Source organism: Alligator sinensis, unplaced genomic scaffold (genome assembly GCF_000455745.1).
Source record: "Alligator sinensis unplaced genomic scaffold, ASM45574v1 scaffold218_1, whole genome shotgun sequence".
Classification (NCBI taxonomy): Eukaryota; Metazoa; Chordata; order Crocodylia; family Alligatoridae; genus Alligator; species Alligator sinensis.
Window position 1 is genome coordinate 1,855,811 of NW_005842083.1, and position 13,197 is coordinate 1,869,007.

Here is a 13,197-nt window from a genome sequence, read left to right on the forward strand (position 1 = left end):
CTGCTCTGTATGATTATTTTTGTTAGGTTTTACATGAGTTAGCCTGGCAGCATAGAAATCTCAAACATCTTTTTGTTCTGTGTATAGATCTTTTTGTGTGCTAGTTTTAAAATTGATACAGTAAGAAGCAGGATGTGTTGTTTTGACAAGTCTTCTTTAATTAGAATTACACATCCTAAGGATGAAAATTTTGGCTAACAAGCAACTGTAACTTGAAATGGGAAGACAGAGTTGCTGCTTGGGAGTGCTTATAAGCTGTCATAGTGTAGCTGTTACCTCTGTTCCTGAAGCGATGCAAGTAAAATAAATCTCTGAGTTTTCAATTGTCTGGTGTAATCAGAAACCTAAGAGCAGGTATTTACATGGTGTGCGGTAGCAACCACTTTAATTTTACATAATCTCACAATGCAGAAAGACTTTTCATAGTTTAAGGAGATGTACGTAGAAAGAAAACACTTTTAGGTCTCTTGAATTTGTGAAAAGCTTTGCATATAGTAATCTTTTAGGCATGGAAGAAACTGTTAAATATTTAAAATGGAAGTTGTATATAGTATAGGAAAACCAATTGTCAAAGAATATAGATAATTAATTTAAGGTAATTATCATCACCCTTCTCTAATGAATACTTTTGAAATGATTAAAAAGATATTCATTGGCATTAATTAAACTGCATTTGCTCTTATTGGAACAAAGTTTATAAACTGCTTCTCACCTGCACACCCATACATCCATTGATTATCCTGAAATTACTCAGATGATCCTGTCAGTTCCCTTGATTTTCCTATTTGTAGTTAAGTGCTGAAAGCTTCATTTTTACCCGGACTTTTAATAACCATGGTCTCAGCTATCTGAAGGGCCTAAAGAATATCTGACTTCATAGATTCAAATCTTATGAAATGCAGGTTCAAATGAATAGAACGTGACTGGTAGGTCTAGTAGCACTGCAGTCACAGTTCCAGAGTGTTTGTGGTACACTATTAGCAATGGAATGATAAAATTAACCTTTGAGTGGTCATGATAAATTTTCCAGGGTTAAAACTATTTAGGCAGGGGAGAGAGGGAATCTCTTAATGCGCTTTCATTCTTGCTGCAAACTCAGTGACAAGCCATATTAGATTATAACACTTATTACAATCTGAGGTGTAGCAATAAAGCACACATATTGAAGGATCTTTCAAAATCCATGGGAAAACAGAATTTCCATCCCTATAGATTTGTTGCTGCCCACAACTGAAGATTAACTACAACTAAATAAGACTTTGTTTAGCAAAAAGGTAATCAAGTTGGGCTTCATGATAATCGCTGTTACAATAATACTGACCAGAGTGGTGATGACACATCTGAAGAACCATGACAGTGATAAATTGAGAAGTGGTCTGCACCCTAATTACTGATTGCAGCCGTTGTCTCCTTATTGTTACACGGATTGTAAGGTTTTACGACTGGTCACACTTGGCTCTGTGTGGAAGATAACGTCTCTTCACTGACTTTATTCACTCTGTGAAGTCAGGGGGATGTCCTATACAAAATGTAGGTAAATCATAAACTTTTTTGGGCTGAGGGGAAAAAGATTTTTCGGTGCTTTTGAGCAAAACTTATATAGGTAACATCCTATACTGCCCATGAACCTCTTACAGCTGAACAGCTCCCTGAGTGAAATGTAAAATCGCGTCTGCTTTATCTTTGTATGGTTGTCTACCATGCCTGAAAGTGACTGGAAAAGGAAAACACCAGTCTGCTTTAAAAAAAAAATACTGTGCATCTATAGTACATGTCCAGGAGGTTTTAGGAGTGTGTGTCTGAAGATGTTTTCACAATAGTAGAGGAGGGAGCCAGGTAGCTTATTTTTCTATATTTAAATTTTTTTGTATCTCTTCCCCTCTTCCCTCTCTACCCTCAAAGTATACTGTGGCTAACTGGAAAGAGAGACATGAAGTAAATGAATCCTGATTGAGAGGGGAAGGATTGTTCAGAGTAGCTGAAATGTGTGTTTTTTATGAATATTGAGATAATTCCTGAGTATTACTTGGGTGAAAAGATATCTTTTGTGTAAAGATTCACCATCCCTGTCCATTCAGTTGACAGGTGTGGCTTGTTAGCCTGCAGAGCTGTCTAGAAAAGAATTCCCAGTGATTTTACTAAAAGTGTGATTTAAAACAGATTTAGGTAAATTAGTGCAAGTTTGTGTTTTGCTGTTCTAATTCTATTTGAGTGGCTTATTTTGGTTTAGCTTAATCTGCTTTTATAGGATTAAGCTAAACTCAGATAAGACAAGCTAAACACAAACTTGCACTGATTTAACTAAATTGGTTTAAAATCACACCATTAGTTAACATGAGAGTTTGTATGGACATGGACGAGGCTTCGAGACTGGAGCGTCCTCCAGTTAAGGGGGAAAAATGGACAAGAAAAAAAAACATACTAGGGAAGACCACATATAACTTCTGACATTTCTAATCCTTAAAAAGAGGTACATATATATGGCATAAGGGAGAAATCACATACTTATGCATCTCTTGTCCTCCCTCCCCCCAGCATTGAAGGGCACCTTTTAATGCCTTTCAGGTATGCTTTCATGATACTGAAAAAATATTTATTTTAAAGGGTTTGCACAAATTCTATATCTCTTCCTGGCCTGTTTTTAAATAAGAATTAGAGGTACTTAGGCATCTAAATCTGAAGTTAGGACAGCACGTAAAAGACTAACTTGTCCAAAAAGGCATATAGTTTTGTAAGTTATAGCCTTTTCTGTCCAATGCTCTGAAATGAGATCATAGTTGAACCAGTTAGTCTTGAAGAATTAACAGATACAGTAAAGAAAAAAGACATGGCATTGGTGAGAGAATGGAACAGCTTTATGCAGAAGGAAGGGCTTCAGAAGAAAAATTTCTAAGCTCATTTTTGTATAGTATCTATTGTCTAGTAAAAGGATCTAGAACTTGTGAAGAGGAAAGCAGTTTTGCCCTAATTAGGAAGTCAAATTTACCTGCGAGTATATGCTATGCCATCTAGGTCCATGAGCCACGATGGTTTTAAGCAGCTGACAGAACTTGACTGTATGAGATGAATTAGCTGAGATTTCTATATTCAGTAACCCGTATAAACAGTTGAATGTCTTTATCAGTCACAATTGCCACAGAGTATTCTACTGCTAATTGAGTTCTTTAATATTTTTTAAACATAAATTTATGTTACTATGAAAGTTAATTTTATGCTCATAGAACTTACTGATGTCATCATATTGAATCCTTTACTGTTTTCATTTTCAAACTAAGACCAAGTGGAATTTTTCACTTTTTAAACATTTGTCTTGCTTTCCATAGAAGAATTTGGCAGGATTTGAAATGCCATTCTTCAATTTAAACATATGTGAACACACAAGTTATCTAAAGGGTCAACTAAATAAAACCCCAGCTTTACCACTGTGCTAAAGACTATTGCCAGTGATTTTAGTGGCCTTGTACGGAAAAAAACATTTTATTCAAGTCTAGAACAAAGTGCACAGTAAAAATGAAAATCTTGAATGAAAATGATCATTCCAGAGAATATGAAATGTATTGTGCTAAGGATATAGCTGAAGTTGGAATGAAATTTTAGCAGAAGAAAGGAACAGAGCAGGACACTCCTTCTAAATCAAATCTTCATGACTATGAATGTTTACTATAATGAATAGGTATGACCTGCATCTGTAGACTATGATTTCTAAATCCCCCAAACGATAAATTAAGGGGGAAATCATAGAATCAGAGAGAAGTAGGGCTGGAAGGAACCTCCAGAGGTCATCTAGTCCAACAACTTGTCTGCAGCAGGATCATCCCTATCCAAACTAGCCTATACAATCCATAATCTAAACTCTACATAAGACTCCCATCAAGCCTGACGCAACACAGACATAACACTCTGTCCTTCCACAAGTAAAGGAGGGAAACCATGGCAGCCAATGTCTTGCTTCTATAAAAGTTTGTTAATATATGCTCAAGAGATCCCAGGCAGACATGAACGTGCATAGCTCCTTCAGCCTCTTCTCATATGACTTGCCGGCCAAGCCCTTTATTATTTTTCTTGCCTGCCTCTGTACCCTCTTTAAATGGTGGAACCCAGAACTGCATGCAATACCCTCGACTTTCTTCGGAGAGGGCATAGGCAACAGAAGTTGCAGCCAAAAATCAGATAAAAGAGCTCTCCCTTTGCCCATGAAGGGCCATAGCGGCTGTCCACACTGCAGTGCAATGCAACGTGCATGCTGCTGCTTCTTTGAAAAGGAGAGGCATGCTTCCTGGCTTTGGCAACATCTGTGCTGGAGTTTGTGGGAGCCTGTGGTGTACTAGGTCCTCCTCTGAATGCTAGTTTAGAATTCCATCTTTCTGGCTGGGCTGGGAAAAGTTTCACTAGGTCAAAAGTAGGCAACCCCTGGCACACGTGCCAGTGTGTGACACACAGGCATTTTGCTTGGCATGTGCACATCGCAGTGGACGGCAGGGGAACTGCGAGGGGCCTAATCCTTGTTGCGTCAGTGCAGCCCCAGCCCTTCCCCACTGTCCACCTTGAGGTGTGTGTACACCTGCTCTCAGCGACGAGCTGGGACTCTGCAAACTCTGGTACAGCTGCTTGCAGCCTACCTACCTCCTGCTGCAGGCGGCAGGGGCCTTCCTAGACCCCGGGCTGGCTGTGGCAGGTAGCTGGGAGGCTGCAAGCGGTTGCACTGGGGTCTGTGGAGCCCCAGTCCGGCTCGTTGTTGGCAGCAGGTACATGCGTGCGTCAGGGTGGATGGTGGGGAAGGAGCCAGGGCTGCACTCCCACAACAAGGATTTGGCCCCTCATGGCTTCCCTGCTGTCTGCCCCTGGCTTGCAGACATCTTACACATTGAGGTTGCAGGTGTTCTTGGCACTCTGCCCAAAAATGTTGCTGACCCCTGCACTAGTTTGTTTTTGCTTGCTGGTAGACCTTTACAGCACAGGTGAAGATGTTGCCGGATGTTGCTTTTACAGCATCATGTGTGCTGTATTTAACTCTTTTTACAATAAAGTGTTTTTTTTTTTTAATTGCATTTTTTTCATAAAATATATAAATGTTAAGACTACATCCTAAGACCCAGATAAAGTTAAACCACAATCCTTTTTGAAATCTCCCATTGTTTGCTCTTAGGAGAGTAAGGGTATACTGGTCACTGTTTTAAGGGCCAGTATTTCATAGATTTCATAGAATATATGTATTCTTATAACTTTGTTGTAAATGGAAGTGTTTTTGATGCAAATTATATAATTTATTTTTAATCTTGATACCATGAAACATTATTTAATTTAATGAATGTCAGTGCCTCCAATTATATATCAAATATATTTATACATTCTAATTTTTTTAAAACTTGAAGTCCATATTGATGAACTTCTAATGATTATGCAATTTTATATTTAAGAAAAGCTTGATAGTTGTAAATACGAGACAGTTCTTCAGAGTCCAACTCCAACATAGGGGAGTATGAGGAAGTTATCTGCAGTATCTCAACAGAACACTACATTTGTGACTTTGTTAGTTACATAAGTTTTCAGACTTCTTACTAGTTACCCAAAAATGGTTATTTTTTAATGATACCATTACTGTATATTTGTAACCTGACTACAACATGTTGTGCTTATAGATTGGGCTTGGCCCTCATTTCCTATGTTCTTTTGTTTGTTACATTGAAGTCTTACATTTTTCAAAGTGTGTGGGTATTCACACAATTTTGATAAACTAGACAAAAGGGCACCAAAGATCCCATTTTAACAATCTTGTATATGCAATTATGATGTGCCAACAAATAGTTTACTCCTCCTGTCCGATTTTCCTATAAAAATTAGGCCTTTTCTCACTGTTAGTTATCTTACATAACTTTTGTAGATGTATTTTTTTCCAAGAAAAAAATACAAGTGGGAAAACAATCTATAGTTTCAGTGGTAGAAAAAAATTTTTTGTTTATTAAGCAAACATAAATTTACAAATCCTATTAAACTGTTTATGCTGAGAGAATCACTTAAGCATGAATTATTAAACTGTATAGGAGTCATTCTCCATATTGAAAATGTTTTCGAAACAAAACAAAAAAACAGTTCTTTTCTTACTGGAAGCTAAACTATGTAAAGTTTTAATTCTTTAAGGTTTGTTGCTCTATTGCTATTGAGGCAGTTTGCAAAGGGTGTATAAATGTATAGCAATGGCTTTCAACCTTTTTTCATTTGCGGACCCCTAAAAAATTTTGTATGGAGATGCAGACCCCATTTTAAGTGTGGGTATTCACTAGACCTGTGCAAAGCAGCTAGTATTCGCTTTGGATTTGGATTTGGTTGATTCGGGGAACAGTGATTTGATTCGGTGATTCGAATCACTATCCCTAATCGATTCAGCCAAATCAGACAGGCCTGTCCCCCCCAGCCTGGCAATGGCTGCCCCGCCCGGCATCAGCTCCCAGCACTTGTTAAAAAAAAAAAAAAAAAAAAAAAAAACACCACCACAAAGTGCTGCTGGGCAGGGGGGCAATCCCCACTGCCCCACACTGCATGGAGGGCTCTGCATGAGCCCCCCAGTCACCCCCACCATGGCTGCCCTGCCCGCCACGGTTCCGGCTCTTTAAGGAAAAAAAACCCTGATAAAACCTGTAGACTCACTGTTCCTGCCCGGGAGGGTGATCCCTGCTACCCCATGCCACGTGGGAGGCTCTGCACGAGCCCCCCCGAGAACGCTGCAGGAGTGGTGAGTCCAGGGGTTTTCTTGGGTTTTATTATTTTTCAAAGAGCTAGAGCTGCGTTGTGCAGGGCAGCTGTGGGGAGGCTAAGGGAGCAAAGGGAGGGTTGAGGGGCTCATGCAACCCCACCCTATGCAGCGTGGGGCAGTGGGGGGCAGCAGAGATCACCCCCCGCCCAGCAGCACCTGGTGAGAACCAGGGCTTTTCTTTAAAAGGCCGAGAGCTGAGGCAGGTGGGGGGAACCCATGGTGGGGAAGAGGGAGAGGGCAGGGGCTGAAGGCTGGCAGGGGTCCCCCTAAGGTCCCCTCCCCCAGTCCCCTCTCCACTGTCCCTAGTACTTACCAACTCAGAGTTGGCTGCAGTTCCCTGCTGCAGCCACTGGGGACTGCCTGAATCATTAAAGCTCTCCGAATCTTTTCCCTGAAGATTCGGAGATCGTTGAATCGATTCTGACCTTTTAATTGGTCCCCTGATTCAATTCGGATTTGGAGATTTGGCCACTGAATCAGGCCGAATCTCCTCTGAATCGAACCACCACCCAAAGCGTCGCACAGCCCTAGTAGTCACAAACTTTTGATCATAGTCATCTTTTGCAGACCCCTTAGATATAGTACCCCAGGTTGAAAACCATTGATGTACAGAATTCCTAGAATCGTGCTGATATTGACAGTAATGAAGCTTATAGCAAAAACGGAAATAAATAGTGCTAGCAATAGTTTTAAAATATGTATTTGCCAAATGAAAAATGCCAAACCTTATGAGAAATTTTCAAAGTCCTGGCTACATAGAGGGAGGGAGGGGGCATGTTAATGATTTGCATTTTCAGCTTTACCAGTGTTAGCAAAGCGGAGGATCCCCATTTTGAGAGTCAGCATCTCCGCCATTTTAGACAATTATGTCAATTAGATTTGCTCTGAGCAAAGGTGCTTGAAAGAGCATGCTTTCTTAATTGTACTGCCGAGGCCTCTCAAAAGCTGGAAATACCAGTAGAGTCAAATTTGTGTCAGTAAAATATTTTCATTTTTATGTAATAAAAAATAAAAATAGTTTTAATAAACTTCCATATGTAGTTTGCAGCCTAAGCAAAGATTAACTTATCCCCTTTCTGTTTGTGCATGTATATTCTTGCATAAATACGGACCTTCTAGAACATTCTGATCTTTTGAAACAGACCTTATTCTAAATGTGTTCATGTGCCTTTGTTAACTACACACAGAAGACCATGATTTCATGAGAATTTTTATTTTTATCTTTATCAATCTATAACAGAGTAAATTTTATCTATATGTAAAATATATATACACACAAAAATAATGCTTGTGGCAAACAGGATCTCGTCTAAATATGTTTACTTCGGGTGCACATCTTTTGCTTTAAAAATAAGATATTGCAATATTCCTTACCCTTCCCTTGACCATTCTTTTAAATTAATATCTTAGTTCCTCTAACAATGTCAGCCTTTAAAAGAATTACAATACTGTAAATACCTACTGCAGTGAAAGGCTGGCTCAGACTTGTAGCAGCTTCCCTGACAGTGTTGCTGTGTAGGCCCCAGTTCTGCAAACATGGATATGTGTACCTTTAAACTGATAAGTAGTCTCCTTGGGTTTAAGGAGACTATGCATGTGCTTACATTTTACCATGTCAGTAAATGTTTGCTGGTTTTGGGGCACTAGGTACAAATAGAAGGGTAAGCAAGATGGTTATATGGAGTTAAAACAGTGAATCCAAAACAAGAGGCAAATGTTAACTGTGTACAGTTTTAAATTTTATAGTATTTTTGACAGCAGCCTCAAACTGTAGAATGCTAGTAGGGGAAAGGGCTGCTCTCTTAACTTTTGATTAGTTTTTATTTTATTAAGAATTATTATACTCTTAATTTAAAGATTTTTCGAAACGTCAAACATGATTGGTCTTACTCAGCAGAAAAATATTAGTGATGAAATAAACATTAGATGCCTAGTGTTGAGTTAATTATTCTGCATGTTAAATGTAAAGTGCTTGTAAATTGAGCTATTTGCATTAAATTAAGTCTGTACCAAAGGAAGCACTCCTCAAAGGAAGCCTTATAATGTGTTGAGCTTTTAACTCTAAAAAGTGGCTTTAGCAGTTAGTGTAATAATATTTTAATGTATATAATGCACAGTTTGGGAAAACTTGCTCCAGTAAGCTACTACGTGTATTTTTTACACCATGTGTAAGAAAGCGTGTTGCTTACTGTTTTTACTTGGAGAATTAAAGAACGTTTTTCTGTCTTGTGTAAGTATTTGCATGTCTGAAGCAGCATTTGACTAATGTTGATTTAAAAAACAAATAGGTTGCTGTAATATCTTAAAACAGTTTTTGATGACAATTTTATTAAAATTAGATGGGATAGGAACACGATGCTTTTCGAATTCCCCAACCATTGTTCTGTGGAAACTTTATAATTTACCTTTGGTTTTAATTATGCACAATAAAGCACAAATTTACCAAAATGGAATTTGTTTTCTAGCTAAGTAGTGATGGTGCTGCCAAAGTTACGTCCATAGATTATACCAGAGTAAGCTGTATATAAAACACTTTGACAATCTACTTGCCTTTATAAAATATCAGTTCAAATGTGGGATTTAATATTTGAAGTGATATTGCTGTTTTAAGGTTTGCTTAATGTAATAGGAATTCCTTAGTGTTCTGCTCTGTAATCAGCATATATCTTGGCTTTGTAGTCATTTAAACTGTTTATGCTACTTGCACTAAGTTGCTATTATAGCTTCCATTATTTTAGTCAATACTGCCCAGATCAGAAATAAGGCAATTTTTTAAACCAAAGATCAATAAATGTTTGTTTTTTTTCAAATATTACGTTGATACATTTTATAAAACTGATTAAAATGAATGGTACATGAGATGCTAGTTTTGTAGAAATTTGCATCTCCACAAGCTTAATTTTTTAATTGTTCCTAATACTCCATTGCTTTAGTCTTTAATATGTTTTAAAAAAACCCTTTTAAACCATATTTTAGAGCCTTAATTTTGTCATTTAAACAGCTAGTTGTATAAAATGCTTGGTTCAGCCAAGATATATCCTAAGAATTCAATCTCTCTCTAATCCACATGCTTCATTCTGCAGTTGCACGAACTGGCTCTTCAAGATTTTTCTTTTTTTCTTCTGATTCTTATACTGTACTCATCACAGCGTCTGAATATCTGAAAGAGAACTGAGTTGAAATGCCCTGACTATAAATAAAAAAAAAAAAGTGAGTTATCTCAGGATCTTCCACAAGAAGAAGGGAAAATAAAGAAGCATTACACCTACACCTTGCAGGGCCTCAAGCAATTTTCTATTAATTTGAGATGCCAAAAATTCCATCACTGTTACTGTTAGGTTTGACCTAGAAACCACTACACATAGCCCAAGCAAAAGTCTCTGTTCTGTAACTAATGCTCAATTGCAATGATAAGGAGAAGACAGTCTTAGATAAAGGAGACTTGAAAACAAAAACAGAATTAGTGGAGTAGGGCAAAGAGCTGATTTAAATATTAAGATTCACACCCCTAGGTGGGGAGAAAGTATGCTAATGAAACATACATGTATGGAAATGAGATACATAGCTAAAACACAGGTATAGAGACATGCTCAGTAAAGAACTCCTTGCGTCACTCCCTTATAACCAATTAGCAAACAAGAATGCTTATGAAGGTCCAATACTCCTGTATAAAAGATGCTCATAATTAAGAATCTGGGTGCTTGTTACATGAAATTATTCCGCTTGCACCTTGTATTGCTAGCAATAAATCTTTATACTTTCACCCCTGGTATCTTTATTGGCTTTTGTATACCGGGCACGATCCCAGACTTGAGCTGGGGCTCAACATTACCTGTCTTCTAAAACTTTCAGATTGCTTTTTTGATTACTCTTGTATTATACCTTTTTGTATGCATTGTAAATCTAGGGGTCACTGAAAATAAAAATGGGGGCAGTTATATTCATTTTAATGTAGTAATTAAAAGTGTTCATTTTTATAATTTAAGTAAACATCTACATTTGTAGATTTTCTTGAAGACACTGAAGAATTTTGTTGTGCTTCGTTCTGGTAAGCCAGAATGCCATTATATCAGGGTACTTGGTCAGAGTTTACATCTGACTTGCTCAAGTGGTATATTGAAAAAATAGTCTTAATGGAATTAGATACTTCAGATGTGGTTAACAGACCATAGAAGTCCAGCGGATTCCCATCCACCTATTTCTCTTCTTAGGGGACAGCATTATATAGACTTTATACCTAAAATTAAATTCTTTGCCTTGTGTGAGTGTGTGGTGTGCTCATCTTGCACTAAGTTTACATGAGCTGTTTTGAAACAATCTATTTCCTGGATTTTGTCTTTATTACCAGAGCTTTATTATCAACCCCAAAACTTCCCTTCGGTTTGGCTACTTCTAGGATTCTCCCTTAGCACTCATCAAATCTGAGCTCTCTTACGCAGATGGCCAGTCCCACATTTTCAGATATTCAAAATATAGTTTACAAGCTGACCATGCCTAATTAACATCTGTCTGTAGGAGCTGGTGACTACCTAACAAAACAGGTTCACAAAATGTGCACATTTTTTAATATGGCTCATGCAAAGCTTTGTACGTACAGGAATAGGGAGTGCAGGCTTGTCTGTAGGCTGGATGCTGTAAGCTGGAAAAAAGTGACTCCGGAAAGCATAATGAGCAGGCAGCTCAATGCAAGCTACCCATGTAATGTGGCAGAAAGGACAAACATAATTTTTGGTGATGGGATTAGTGAGTTATGGGTAAGGGATGCAGTATTAATGAGATCAATACTAGAATTCTCCACAGTTATGTTGTCAACACAAAGATATTAGAAAATGGGATACGGTGCATAAGGGAACCAGAAAATGATCAAAGAACTAGAGAAAATACTTGATTTAGAACTCAATCTCTCTTGTTCCATGATTCTAAACCAAGGTGCTGCAAGACCCTGGGGGGGGGGGGGGGGGTGTCTTGAAATCCTTTCAGGGGTACCACAGGATGCTATGTAGTGTTAGCATTGTTAGGTGTGCCAACTGTTCAGAAGATAAACCCAGAGATTTCAAATAGGAATCTGTAGTGTTAAAAGCATTTTGACTTGCTGGGGTCTTTCTGAGTTCTTTGTAACAGAATTGCTCCATTACTTTTCTGTAGTCAATTAAACAGGTGCCTCAAGTTTAGTGAGGGGTGCCTTGAGTCTATAAGGGTGCCTGGAGTCTAAAAAGGTTAAAAATCACTGCTCTAGTTCCATCAGAAAAAAAGAAGTGGAGGGGACTTGATTACAGTGTGTAAGTAGGGAGAAAATGCTAGATATTAAGGTTCTTTAATCTGTCAAAGAAAGGAGTAAGAAGATTCAATGCCTGGAAGGTGAGCCCAAGAATATTAAAATGGGAATCAAGTAAGGTTGATTTAACCACTAGAATAAACTAAAAAGAGAAGTTATGTATTCTCAATTGTGTCTTCTGGGCTGGATGCCTTGATGAAACTTTTTCTTTTGTATGACTAAGGCAAGCAACATCAGAGAAGGTACAGGTTAATAAAAGTTGTGTGTTGAGGTTTGATAGCCAGTTGATAACATCTGGGACAGCTAAGTAGATTTATTCAATTCCTCCATGATATGCAAGTTCAGGGCAGGGGTTTGCAATGTGGCTCATTGACTGCACCTCACCACATACGCGGTTTGGCAAGTCCTTGATGTCCCATTTGTTTAATAAATAGGCATACCTTCTGTATCCTGTACAAATGTGGTTCAGTGCGGTCCAATATTTACATTGCAAATAGAAACCCTGGAAGCTTCACGGTTGGGTCTACAGCCAAATTTTTGTTGGACACACTTGCCAGCTCTTGGACTAGATTTTGTGCCAGCAGCTCTCAGCGTCCAGACTGTTCAAAGAAAGTTGGAGTGTGTGACCAGAATGGTTTCTTTGACTTAAGCCTACATCTTGGTGGGTGGGCAATATCTTCATGCAGCAGGAGTTCAGGGTAAAACTTATTAAACTTGATAAACCTTATTTAATCAGACTAGTACATGGTTAAAACGGTGAAATTTAAATGGCCAATAAAATATAGCAGTTAACAGTAAATGTTCTAATAAGTCTTCTGGATTTCATGAGGAAAAAGACCCACCTTGTTTCACTTCACCAAGGAATCTAGCCTCATTGTATGGATGTCTTAACTTTCTTCTCCTGAGCCCCTAGAACTCCTGTACCCCAAAATAAAAATGCTAATTGCTATCTGTTCTTCTGATAAGTGTGACACTTTTTGTATAATCCTCCATTGCCTTTCCTTTTGATAAGGTAAATCCAGAGAATTCCAAGACCTTTATTTAAGTGCTCTGTTCACTTTTAAAATAGACAATTCAGTGTTGCCAACTTTTTGTGACTTTCATTGTGTGCATTCTTTGTCTCTTCTCAACCTCCCCCCCCCCCCCCCCCCCCCCCCCGGGCCCCCCCCTC

The 13,197-nt window shown here is 38.4% G+C and overlaps 1 protein-coding gene across 3 annotated transcripts in view; it reads left to right on the forward strand.

Annotated features, from left to right (window-relative positions):
- Positions 1–13,197, forward strand: part of TMEM161B (transmembrane protein 161B) — a 107,612-nt gene that overhangs the window by 62,282 nt on the left and 32,133 nt on the right. Inside the window, exon 12 of one of the 3 annotated variants that reach the window (XM_025204479.1) lies at positions 9,835–10,201. The exons of the other annotated variants lie outside the window; for them this stretch is intronic. Coding sequence (XP_025060264.1) covers positions 9,835–9,915 — 81 coding nt within the window. The 3' untranslated portion in view covers positions 9,916–10,201. Of the gene's footprint in view, positions 1–9,834; positions 10,202–13,197 lie in introns of those variants that run through there. 3 annotated transcript variants of the gene reach the window in all.